The following is a 12596-nucleotide window of genomic DNA, read 5'->3' as shown; positions in this document are numbered from 1 at the left end:
TGGATGGTTGTAGAGGGAGTTTAGGCTCAGGTGCAGCTATTTCAGGACTGCTCCACAGATGCCTGCATTTTGGTGCAGTGAACCCAAGTGTAGTTGTCTCAAATCATCCTCTCCAGACAAATGGTTACTTTTGACCTTCATTCCTTTGGTCCTCATTTATCTGTACAGTGGGGGAAGTGCCATGCTTTTGCGCTAAAGGGTGGTTATAAGACAAAATCATTAATAAGCATGTGTTATAGGGAGTAGTCAGAGGCTGCAGCATGCAATAGCTCTACCCCACCACATATGCTCAGAGAAGACTGAGAACACTGAGGCATGAGCACAGACAAAAATAAGGAGAAGTGTTGCTACTCATTAAATACTCACTGTCTACCTTCTGCATAGGCTCTTAAAGGAGGAAGTATATGTACTTATTTAGTTAAAGAAGGGAGGTAAAGATAAGTACATCCAGGCAATATTCATTCTGAGAGTCGCTACATTTGAAGTGCTTTGTGCCCACATGGTGACTGTATTATTTTCCTTTTAATATCATTCTGTTTGTAAACAGATACTTTTGATCTCTATGGATGTACATTATTTTTGTGTTGATTTATATTGATGCTTCGCAGATTTTAATCAACGTCTTATTTGAGTTTTTCACAATTTGCATAAGCACAGTCTTTCTGTTCTGGTCAGCTCAGCAGTGTTGTATGGAATAGCCTTCTTCTGAGCACTGTGACCTCTAATTTTTCAGAGTTTTTACAGCTTAGGTATATTTGGGTGGATGTCACTGGTTAAAGAACAAACAAACAAACAAACTAAACCAACAAAAACAATAATAACAACAACAACAACAACAACAAACAGACCAAAGAGAAACACAGATGAAAACAGCTTTTCGCAGTTTCTCCTTTACACAAATTCAGTAATTACTGAATTATAAGTATGAGCACTGGCACACCTTCAAAAAGAAAAAAGTCATCAGACAGAGCCATGGGAGAACCTGGAGTCTCTCCGAGCCTGGCATCAGGAACTGCTCTGGCAGGAGGTAAATGGCTTGTCCTGGAGGACAAGCAAAGGAGGAACCACAAGGGAACCTTGCCAAAGGTGACCCTGGCAGCAAGCTGGCAGGCTGTCTGCTGAGGAGGCAGATGATAGAGTGCCCTTCTCATTTCCATGACTCTAACTGTTATGGGCCAGCTGGGTCTTCAGAGGTTATTGCTTAACTGGGATCTTGGGAGAAAAAATACGGGGAATTGGTTTTGCTGGAAATGTATGCTGCAGAGAATGAGGGATATAGAAACTTCCTTTTACTTTAAATGAAATTTCCTTTGACTTTAAATGTGTGAATACTCCCAGTAGTACTGTTTCTGTATTGCTTGGAACAAGTACCAGGAAAGGAAAAACTGGAAATATATAGGGAATGGTAAGCAATCCTGGATTAATTTTGCAATGAGAGATCAAAAACTTGCTTTTAGAACCGTGGGTTCTGTGTTTGGATTTGATGGCAATTGACCTAAATTACTTTCTCTGTTTATTCAAAATGTTTTTGCTGAACTGCTGCTGAGGCAATACCAAAGAGGAAAGGGAGGGCAGTTAATAAACTTGTTTCCTGACTCATTCTACCCAAGTTTCATTTCATGAGCGGTTGACATGGAATGGCAAAATATCCTGTGCAACCTCTGAGAGCTGCAAAACTCTCACTGTGCTCCTCAGTGCATAAACATCAAGGTCAGATTTCAGCCTCAACCTTCTGCATGGTAGCATTTTATAATGTGACTGTTCCAATGCACCAATTACTTCTAAGACAGCTGTAAAAGAGCACAGATTATCGAAAAGAGACAAAAGTTTTGGGGGGAAAAAGTGGTACTGATAATATACATTTGTAGGATCAGAAATTCATATTATCTGTTATGTACAACATATTTCAGGCCTTGCAGAGGAGTGGTTTAGACTAGTCTGAAACTACTGCCCGTTCAACCAACCAAAGTCAGTTGACGGCAGTGATTGCAGAAGCACACCCAAGGTTTTTGGGTGTGCTTTTTAAGGTAAAGACTGCAGTTAGGTTGTATGCAGAGGTCACTAACACATGAAAATAATAAGTAACAATGAACATATGAGATGATGTGTCTCAGTACAGAGGACCCCTGAGCAAGGTCTAGTCGTGCACCTTGAGTGCACCAAGCAGCCCAACCATATGGGAAGGAACTGCACTTGGGTCAGTCATTCTGTTGCCAAGCAAGAGTTGCTGTCACAGGCACAGGATCTCTCCTGTTTGGCTCTGCTGCTTCCTCGGCTTCAGCTCCCACTGCTGTGGCAGGGTGTATCTCACTTACACAGCACTGACTTGTCTTTATTTGCCTTAACTGTTCCACGTGCTTTAGCTCTCTTGTTGAGGTGTCCAAACTATCCACGGTACACCTTTGCTCTGAAGCTTTTGGGATAATCTGAGATGTCTTGTCCTGGTAGAGCCCTGGACAGATGGGAGCTGTCAGCTCAGGCAAAGTTTGGGCGTTTGCAATGTTTGTTCCCTTCTGTGAAGTGACAGCAGCAGGACGCTTTGTGCTCTGTAGGCTTTTGAAGAGAATCCAGTCCCACTCTAATTATTACTGTTCCCATCAAATGGAAACTTAGGGTCATTGTGGCAAATAGACATAATTGATGGGTATTGCAGCTTTTTATATTATCTACATTGTGTACTTACAGGCATGCTTTCACGGTTGGCAGATGTAAAATTTGACACACCAGCTGTGTCTTAGTTTGCAGGCAGAGATGCAGACTGTGTTATCCTTATTTGTTCTGTTTGTTGAGATTAGTCAGGTACAGAATCATGCAAGACTTGAAGTGTTTTGAAGAAAGCAAAGTTCTTATGTACTTTATTTCCTGTCCTACTTGCAAAAAAAAAGTAAGTATGAGAAGTTGTTTTGTACATATATATCTGCCTATCACGTTGTCCGGAGAAGGTGTGATGCCCCATCCCTGGAAGTGTTCAAGGCCAGGCTGGATGGGGCTTTGAGCAGTCTGACCTAGTGCAAAGTGTCCCTGCCCATGACAAGGGGATTTGGAACTCGAAAGTTTTAAATTCCTTTCCAACCCAAACCATTCTATGATTCAATGGTTCTTTGATTTTATCTTTGCTTTTTGCATTAGCGAAAGTAGGGGTTTGTATTGCAGGGTCTCAGCAGAGGACTTTATGTATTATTTGCACCATTTTGGGTTTCTGTCTCATTTTGGAAGATGGTTTTTAAAAGTAATTATTTGTGAGTTCCATTCCTAGAATGAAATGCAGGCAGAATGCCATTGCTGCTGAGCTATGCAAGCATTTCAGAATCCATCTAATGCTGTATTAGGAGCCATCCTTCAATAGAAAGGTGATGTTTGAGAGTCATAAACTTGTACTTACAGGCTCCCAAGCTCTGAAACCATGTGCTTTCATCAGGGGTAGAGATTTGAGTTCTTCATATTTCTGTAAGTGCCACCTGAATTTTCTGTGTAGTATTAATTTTCAAGGTAACAAAGGAAGGAAAGTGCAGAGCCTGGGGTTATTTAAAATCCATTCAGACTACCTTCAAAGAGGCAGATTCAGGATCTTCTGTACGGGGTTCATCCACCACGTCCCCTTTTTGTTGTAAATTGTGGAGTAAACAAAATTGCGTTTTAGGTTAACAGGGCACATGAAAAGAAAGGTGTAGATAAATGAAGAGATTTGGATTTAATACAGCTTTTGAGCAGGGAAGAGGCTACTAAAAATGAAAGGTTTTCTGAGCGTGAAACAGAGTTAGGAGAAAGCAGTGTCCCAAGAACTGGGGAAAGTCTTCTGAACAAAAGGGGTTTAGGTAAGTGTTTGTGGTCTGAACTTGAGAGAAAGTCTGAGAAGGTCCCAAGAGGATTTTGAGTCTATCCACACTGGTGTGAGCGTTTTGAAGGCAGGGGTGGTTCTTCATCGGGTTACCAGCATTTCTTAGCTGAGAAGGATGATGGGGGTTAAGGTTCCAAAGTATGAAATTGGATAAAGGCAGATCCTAAACTTTTGATTTGAAGAACTTGGCTGAATTAAAGGCATATAAATGAACTTTGGGAATTAGGCTATAAGAAGAAAATGGAAAGACACTGTCAGTCTGTTGGCAAGAGTATTAAATTGCTTGTGTATAGGAGAGGAGAGAGGCAGCACATTATTTTAGAGAATAATGTCTCTGTTTTCCATTCTGAGGCTGAGAGGTCCCTCTGATTTTGCTATCACTCATTGTGCTATCATCCTCTTGGAATGATTCTTGTTTATCATTTTTAAAATTTGATTATTCTAAAGGTAAGAGGGTTTAAAATGCAATTGGTGGTTTTTTTCCTTAGCAGCAATTTTATGGTTTTTTTTCTGTGAACTCTGTGATCTTTCTTTCAGTTAGTAGCTCAGCAGCTCCAGTGCTGTGCTGTTACTGGCAATAAAGGAAAATGTGCTATTTTATTTTTTTTTCAGTACTATTTTTACCCCTCTAATTCTACTTCAGATGGGTAAAATTAGAACAACTGTTGCTCACTCTACAGCCTGCCTGAAACACACGGTACTCCATAATCAAAGGAACACAAGGAGCACACATATTTTATGGTAGCTTATAAGTCAGGCCTTGGAGACTGCCACTGATTCTTTGAACAAGAACAGTATTTATTTTTTAAATAGCTGTTTTGTTATTAAAGAAAATGCCATCTTTCTTCTTTCTCCCCAAATATTGCCAGCTTACTCCATTTCATAGAAACATAGAATGGTTTGGGTTGGAACAGACCTTAAACACCATTTGTTTCCAACCCTTCTGCCATGGTCAAGGTTACCACCCACTAGATAATTAAAAAAAAAACCTAAAAAAAAATGTTGCCCGGGGCTCCGTCTAGCCTGGGTTGAACACTTCCAGGGATAGGACATGCACAGCTTCTCTAAGCAACCTCTACCTGTGCCTTACCACCCTCTGGTAAAGGGTTTCTTCTAACATCTAAACTAAATCTCCTCTCTTTTAGTTTAAAACTGTTCTCCCTAGTCCTATCACTGTCTGCCCATATAAAAAGTCACTCTCCATCTTTTTTATAATCTTGCTTTAACTACTGAAAGGCCGCAATGAGGTCTTCCTAGAGCCTGCTCTTCTCCAGGCTGAACAACCTCAGCTCTTTCAGCCTGTCCTTACAGGAAAAGTGCTCCAGCCCTCTGAGCATCTTCATGGCCCTCCACTGGACCAACTCCAACAGGATCACAGCTTTTCAAAAATCCTTTTTAAAGCTTGCTAGCTGTCATCAGTTCTGTTTTTCCCATAAGTTCTGATATGAATAAAAGGTTACTCTGCTAAATGAAGCATGAACAAAGCCAGGGTGCAAACATCATGCAATATTAGTAGAACAGAATACCAAAGCTAGTACTGTGCACCGGTGCCCTGTGTGTGTTTCATTTATGACCTTTACAGTCACAAAAGTATGAGGAATCAAATAATATTACTCTGAATGAGTGATAATGGTGCTATCCAGCAGTAGGGCATCTTGAATGTTGTTCCTGTGCCCTTTAAACACTGCAAAAGTCTTATTCCTGCCTCTCTTCTTGCTGCTACTTTTCTTCTTGAAACCATTGACCCATGATCCCAATCTCGATTTCTTAATTAGATCATCTTTAAAAATACGTAATTAAATCCTTTCTTTGATAAATGGAGATCAAATTATCTTTGCAGTACAAGGAAAGGATATTACATAAATATGCAACCTCCCATCCCCCCACCCTCTGAAAAATTAGAATTTACATAAGCATCAGTCAGCTCTCTAGGAGACTTGGCTAGTCATCTAGTTGCTGTTAAAAATGAGTGAATGAAAATGCCCCTACAAAGGAAATGTAAAATGTTAGCAAGATAACCTAAGTGTTTTAGGATATAGCTGAAGAAGAACAAGGCCAGAAGTGTGGTTTTTTCATCTCTTTTCATCTGAGAGCTGATGGAACCTGGAGAAAGAAGAAGAAAGGTGTTAGTGGATTGAAGCATAAAGAAAGGAGAGAGGTAGAGAAAAGCTTCCTCACTCCCAGCAGATCTTTTCTCTGGCACATGCATTTCTGGTTGTGGCTCTTGTTTTGCTAAGAGGTCATGGAAAAGACAGACAATTGAAAGAGATGGACTATCTATTTCTATGGCAGTCTCAGGGAAATGTGAGAAGGGGATTAGTGGGACCATGGTATGATAGAGGGTTATGAGTCTCACTATCACAGCAGCTGGGACAACTTTAGGTGTATCAGTCTAATAGAGAGAGTGTTTTAATGGACACCAAAGAAAATGTTCTTTCTGGGCTGGTATTCATGTAAAAGAAATAGTCCTTAAGAATACAATAAGCAAACCACACAGAGGATGACAAGATTCATTAAGTGTTGACAGTAATTAATAGTCTCTGAGTTAATGAAGAAATGTGGATGTGAATGCATGCAGAGTCCCTGTATGTTTTTATGTTGCTCTGCTGTCAGCTGAGAAGTATGAAATTTATCAACTCTTTGGGTTGGTTCTTTGGGTTGGTTGGTTCTTTGGGTTGGTTACCTTGCCTCAAGTTTGTACAACTGGCTATGGATTTTAAGTGCCCTTTAAGATATGGATCAGCTCTTACCTTTGTATTTCAGCAATCTAGCTTCCCAAAGGAATGGCAAATACTCCAAACTCACGAGAATAAACCTGTGGTATGCTTGACATCTGAAATTTTGATCCATTTCTGTTATAAAAAAAAGTTATAAGTAAAAAGTTTTTAACATTTCAACTCTTGCTACTTAATACAGAAAACAGGGGTGCTAATCCCTAACACACTGATTCTGAATGGATTGGCATAACCACACCTGCTGTGCATTCCCCACCATCAGTTATTTTGTCAATCATAGAACGGTTTAGGTTGAAAGGCATCTTAAAGATCACCTAGTTCCAGTCCTCCTGCCATGGGCATAGACACCTTCCACTACACCTTCCACTAGCTCAGAGCCCCATCCAACCTGGTCTTGAACACTGCCAGGAATGGGACATCCACAGCTTCTCTGGATAACCTGCTAGATAATACATATGTATAAAAGGACTTTTTATACTTATTTTTCTTTTTACAAGTAAGACACGGAAAAAAAAACAAGCACTTTGATTTCTTAAAAACACTCTACAAGTTCTCTGGGCAACCAACATTGTATGTTACTGAGACTCAGGTATGCCAAATAAAGGCAGAGGTTTGGCTGCAGAAGCTGGGACTGTTGTCATCCTACTCTGTGCCTTACACACCAGACTCACCATTGCAGTTTCTAAGTACCTTCCACTTGTGCACTGAGTGCTGACAGTGACACACTGGTTGTCTTTAACATTTCTACAGTAAGAACTGCACTGGAGTGTTTTGTTTTGGACCCTTTTTGTAATGCACACTGGCTAATATACATAAACACACACATATACCCTCCACATTCTGTTGGCTTTTGTTAAAAAAAGCAAGTTCAAGAAGATGGTAGTGTATTTTTGTTTGTATACATGTAAGGATTTTCAAGTGTCCTTCTAAGGGAGTTTACTCAGTAGGTTCCTTGGGGAACAGTCCGCGACTGTCCCTTGTGTATTGAAGCTGTCACATATATGATTGCTGATCGGATACTGTAAAAGAATCTTTTACTTTTGTGAATTAAAACAAGAGCACAGAGAGAGCAGAGGAGACCAAGAATTTAGTCTAGGTCATTTGGGAGTGAGGGGGGATTTAAACTGATTTATTCAAACTGATTTGCTGTAAATGTTCTAACTTCTTGCTTTTAAAGGAGAGAGTGTCAGAGATCTCCAATTTTTTTTCCAATTCTCAACAATCTTCCTTAACTTCACTAAAATATGCTTCTGTGATCCACTGGTCTGAACATGAGGCACAGAGGTACTGGGTGTAAAAATTAGGGTTACAGAAAAGGAGAAAGAAGATAAAGACTTGGGTGCACTGACGAGAACTGAATGAAGAAAAAGAAGCTCCTGCTTGAGGGAGAGATTGATCTATTTATCATAGAATCATTATGGTTGGAAAGATCTCCAAGATCATCAAGTTGAACTGTCCAACCTTGCATCCTGTCCAGCCATCTGTAGGGTGTAAAAATTTTGTATGAAGGGAACAAAAAAGATGTGAGGAGTGGGAAAGCACACTTTTCTGACCAAGAGAAAATATTTCTGTGAAATACTGTATTCTGGTTTTAACAGACACATTTAGAGCTGTGAAGCCTTGCTAGAAAATCATTAAAACTTTGCACTGCAAGAACTACAGGGTTTGAGGAACTCCTGATCTGAACCAGCACTTTGCTGTTTGGGGTTTTTTTACCTGCATTCAGTCAGAGAATCACAACAGAGAAGGCTACATGGACCTGCTTTATACAGTTCTAAAGTTAAAAACTTGTCCATCTGTGAACACCTAAGAGAGAAGAAGCTTGGCAAAAGGAAAACTAGCGTGAGAGAGTAAGGTATTCACTTGTTTGTCGCGTCACTGTTATAAGGTACATCAGCACCCAGGCAGATCAATAGCAGTCTTCTGAAGCTGTGCATTTCAATTGGTTCAGCTGGCTCTTTGGGGTCAAAATCTGCTTTGACATCCCTGACTCTGTGTCTAGTTCTTTAAAATTACTCAAGAGGATGATTTGTATCTTGTGTTGCCATGACTTGAAAAAAATAAAAAAACACCCCAGATCTTCTAGTTAGAGAAGTGAGAAGCTGCAGAGCTTCACAGAAATAGCAACAGAGCTCAGTGTTCCTACAGGAGCAAGCTCAATAGCAGTACTTCCCAGCTTTAAGCAGAAGGTGGCTTTGGGAAGGAAAAAAAAAAGTATAATTGACTAAAAAAGTTTTGTTTCTTGTGGATTTAGTGTCATTATTGATTGCAAGCTGTGGCTGAGGCTTTTCCCTTTTTGGCTTCCTCACTGTGGGAATCCTAAAGAGGTTTTTTGTCCTCCACCATACACCAGTCATTGACCTGGATTTAACACACCGTGAGAATAGGTTAAGGGTTAACAGATCCATACATTTAGAAGGACATAAAGAAACAAATATAAAATGTATCACTTTATCAAGTTAAAAATACAGATTTTCAACTTTCACAAAGATCTGTGAAATCTTTTGAGGTGAGGAGGGGTGGTAACACTGCTTATTTTATCAGAAACTTTCTGTATTGTGTAGTATATTTACACATCATAAAAGTATATTCAGAATAAAACCCCTTGTTGCCTGTGATTTAAGCTGTCAAATAAAAAAAGTGTGGTGTTTCCTAAGAGAAGAAATGTATTAGCATGCAGAAAGCAATGCTGCTTCCTCTGGGAGGTTTTAATCAGGCCTCTCGTACTGATTGAGATGCGGTGCTCTAAAGTGAGAAAAATTATTAACAAAATCAAAAATGTAGAGTGTCTTTCATGCCAGTGTTCATCAGTGTATCTTATGTGATTACATAGTCAATAAATCAACATAGTGTGTAAGTGCTTCAGTCATGGTGTAAATATCTTAATGACTGAAACATCTTCACTCATGAATAATTTATACCAGTAGGATTCATTTTTCATATCCATGCTTTACTTCAACATGAAAAACTAATCCTTCTCTGCCAGGGAATGTGTGCTTGATTACTGCCCTCTGATTCCTCTTTCCTGTGCTTATTTTCCACAGTTAGACACACTCCATTTCTTCTGTTCTGGTTCCTCTAATGTAGTTATCTTATTTATTCACCCTGTCTGCCTTGGTTTGCCTTCCCACTGCATTTCAACAGGCACCTGGGAAATAACACTAGGGCATAAGCTGATCGTGTGTTTCTCAAGTAACTGGAAAAAGGACCAGCATCTTGAAAGATTTACACATTCTCAACAGATATTTGCATTTAGTTTCTTCTCCTTGAGGCAACCACTGCAGAAAGACCTTAGGATAGTCCGGAACAAGTTGGGCTTTGCCACTTTCTGGATCAATGTGAGTTAAATCCTTTGTCAAGGTACTGATGACAAACACTGTTTGAACTTTCTTCTCATCTGTTTGTAAATGCGAAACTTGTTTGTAGCTCCAGAAACCACTGGAATGTTCAAGACGCAAATAATTGTTTCTCAGTGCAGGAATGGGAATAGGGAATACTTAAATTCTGCTTGGCTGCACATGCTTATTTGGCTGTATGCAAGTCACTGCATGCATCCCACCTTACTTAGACACTTAGACCCCTAACCAAGACATCTAAGACATGAGTTTGATTGTGATAAACTCCTTCTTTAGTTACTAAAGAAAGACAGGTTGCTGCTGAGAGCAGTTGACCCAGCTACTTAGTGCTTGAAGCTCCGGGCAGAAATGCTACAGAGTGGACTCTCTTCTTTTGGCTCAGAATTTAAAGATAAGTTCAGGTTTTTGGAGCTGCCTATTTTGGTATTGTCTGTGAAAGTTCAGCCTTTGAAAAGTCAGTCCTAGTTGAGCTTAAAAAATATTCAGATTTAATGGGCACTTTCAAAAGTACTGAATTGCCCCTTGAAACCCTCAGGTTTGTAACGTGAAAAAAAAAAACTCACCAGGAATATAAAAATTAATTCAAGTTGAGGGGGGAAAAGGAGTTCCCCAATAATTAACTGATAGTTTTCTTAAATTGCCTGTTAATTCCATCCAAGCACCTTTTTTCACATAATTTCTATGTGCAGTTTATCTACATTACTCTCTAACAAGGAAAAGCACCTTAGCTCAGTGTTAAACACTCATTCAATTTCTTGTATGATTATATAGCTTGCTAATTTTGTATGTCAGTATTGTTTCACAGCCTCTTCTGTGTCAGTATTACATTTTTGGACTATTTTTTTTAGATTTAAGACTGAATGCAGTATCTTACGTCTTTCCTCTCCTCCATACTTGGAAGCCCAGCTGCAGTTCTTTTACATCTTCAATCTCAGTGACTTCTGAGACATCACAGTTGAGTGTTGTCTTCGTATCCTCACAGCTGGCTTCAGTACGCTGTGAATACGAACCTCTCTTGTTTGCTGGCAGGACATTTGATAACTTTGTTCCAGTGTAAGTCTTTGTTTATTCAGTTTTTCCTTATTCTGATTGTAAAGACTTCCAAAGGCTTCTAATACCACTTTATTTATCTCAGTCTTTTTATATCCTTAAAGGACACCTCCTCTTACTGAATATTACTCCACTGAGGTCAGTTGTTGATCCATGGGTATTGATTAGTAGATCTCAGCTAGTCCCCATAATGTACTTCACCCTGATCACTATCTGCTTTGTTTTGGCATTTAGGAAGAAACCTGCTGTCTTTTTGCTTTGTTCTGTCTCTCTTGGGTATGCTTCATCATCACAGTCATCGATCATGAGTGTTGATCCCCCTTGTTTTTCTGCTTTCTTTTTTTCAGTGTTGGTCATTTACTACTTAAGCCCTGTTGCAAGGCAGTATTTTATCAAGTGATAGGATGTTACAAGAATCTTCTGAACCTCCTCATATGTATTTTGCTTTAACTCCTACTACTTCTAACTGTCATGCCTCCTGCACCTTCACCATTTTCTCCTAAATTGTCTTTTCTTTTGGTGAGGGATTTCTCCAAGACCTTTTCCTCACCTTCTTTATTTGATTATTATAGCTTCTGTCCACAGCCCTTCATCTTCTTTTGTGAAATTTAGTTCAGCTTCCTTCTCTAACCTATTCAGTTACTCTTTTTTTTTTCAGATAATTTTCTACTTTTTAAATTATTCTGGTTTTGCAGCATTCATGTTTTATATTCCACATAATTTTTAGCTTCAGTTGTTCAAGAGAATGATTTGCTGACACATCTTGGTTCCCTCCTCTGGTCCATCTCTGATTCTGATACACTCAGAGACTCTCGGACATCCCAGAGTCGCAAACTTCCTCTTGCTTTTAAAATTTTCAACATTAGGAGCTGATTAACTGATGCTATTCCAGAATTTCATGAAGTGGCATGGTATCTGGTTAGAGAAATAGAATAGCCATGGAAATTTTATGTGAGGAAAATATGAAAATGGCATCAATACCACGCTGGTATAATACTGATCTTTTGTTGTCTAATTTTAACAGATTCAGTAGCAACAGCGTCTGGACCACTGCTAGTTGAAGTTGCCAAAACTCCTGGTGCTGCTCTTGGGGTTGCACTAACTACCTCGATGTGCTGCAACAAACAGGTCATTGTCATAGACAAAATCAAATCTGCGAGTATTGCAGACAGGTGAGTGTGACAGAGGGCCGACACTGCAGGTCCCGTACATCCATTTTATTTCTGTTTGTTCTGGTTTTAAAGCAACCCTTTCCTTTTTTGATAAAAGTGACTGAACCAGATGCTCTCAAGGTTGCACGTCTTAAAATGAGCACTTTCTCAGATTGTTGTTCCATACTGATGAGTTTAAGACTTCCAGGACACCACTTACTTTAGCTGATTCGTATAGTATTTAGTGACATAGACCAGCTTCATGTAATATGTGACCCTCAGCTTGCACTGCGCAACACAGGAGTTTAGAGGTCTGCTCTGGCTATTAAACATAATATCATGGCAGAGATTTGTATTTAAAAAAATAAATAACCCACTGAAATTCTTAAAGTAAGCCCACAGTGTGGAACAGCTGTCAAGGGAAGTAAATTTTGAGGCTCTGCAACCTTGAAGTGTTCTTTTAGAA

The 12596-nt window shown here is 39.5% G+C and overlaps 1 protein-coding gene across 11 annotated transcripts in view; it reads left to right on the top strand.

Moving 5' to 3' along the window:
• GRIP1 (glutamate receptor interacting protein 1) overlaps positions 1–12596 on the top strand; it is a 323422-nt gene that overhangs the window by 262129 nt on the left and 48697 nt on the right. For all 11 annotated transcript variants that reach the window (XM_027884704.1, XM_027884706.1, XM_027884712.1 and 8 more), the window contains exon 8: positions 12004–12151. In XM_027884704.1, the coding sequence (XP_027740505.1) occupies positions 12004–12151 (148 nt within the window). The remainder of the gene's footprint in view (positions 1–12003; positions 12152–12596) is intronic.

The sequence above is a fragment of the Empidonax traillii genome, unplaced genomic scaffold (genome assembly GCF_003031625.1).
Source record: "Empidonax traillii isolate 1590-97213 ecotype Southwest subspecies unplaced genomic scaffold, ASM303162v1 scaffold153:size895095, whole genome shotgun sequence".
Classification (NCBI taxonomy): Eukaryota; Metazoa; Chordata; class Aves; order Passeriformes; family Tyrannidae; genus Empidonax; species Empidonax traillii.
Note: the sequence above shows the minus strand (reverse complement) of the source record. Positions and strands in the feature narration are given on the sequence as shown.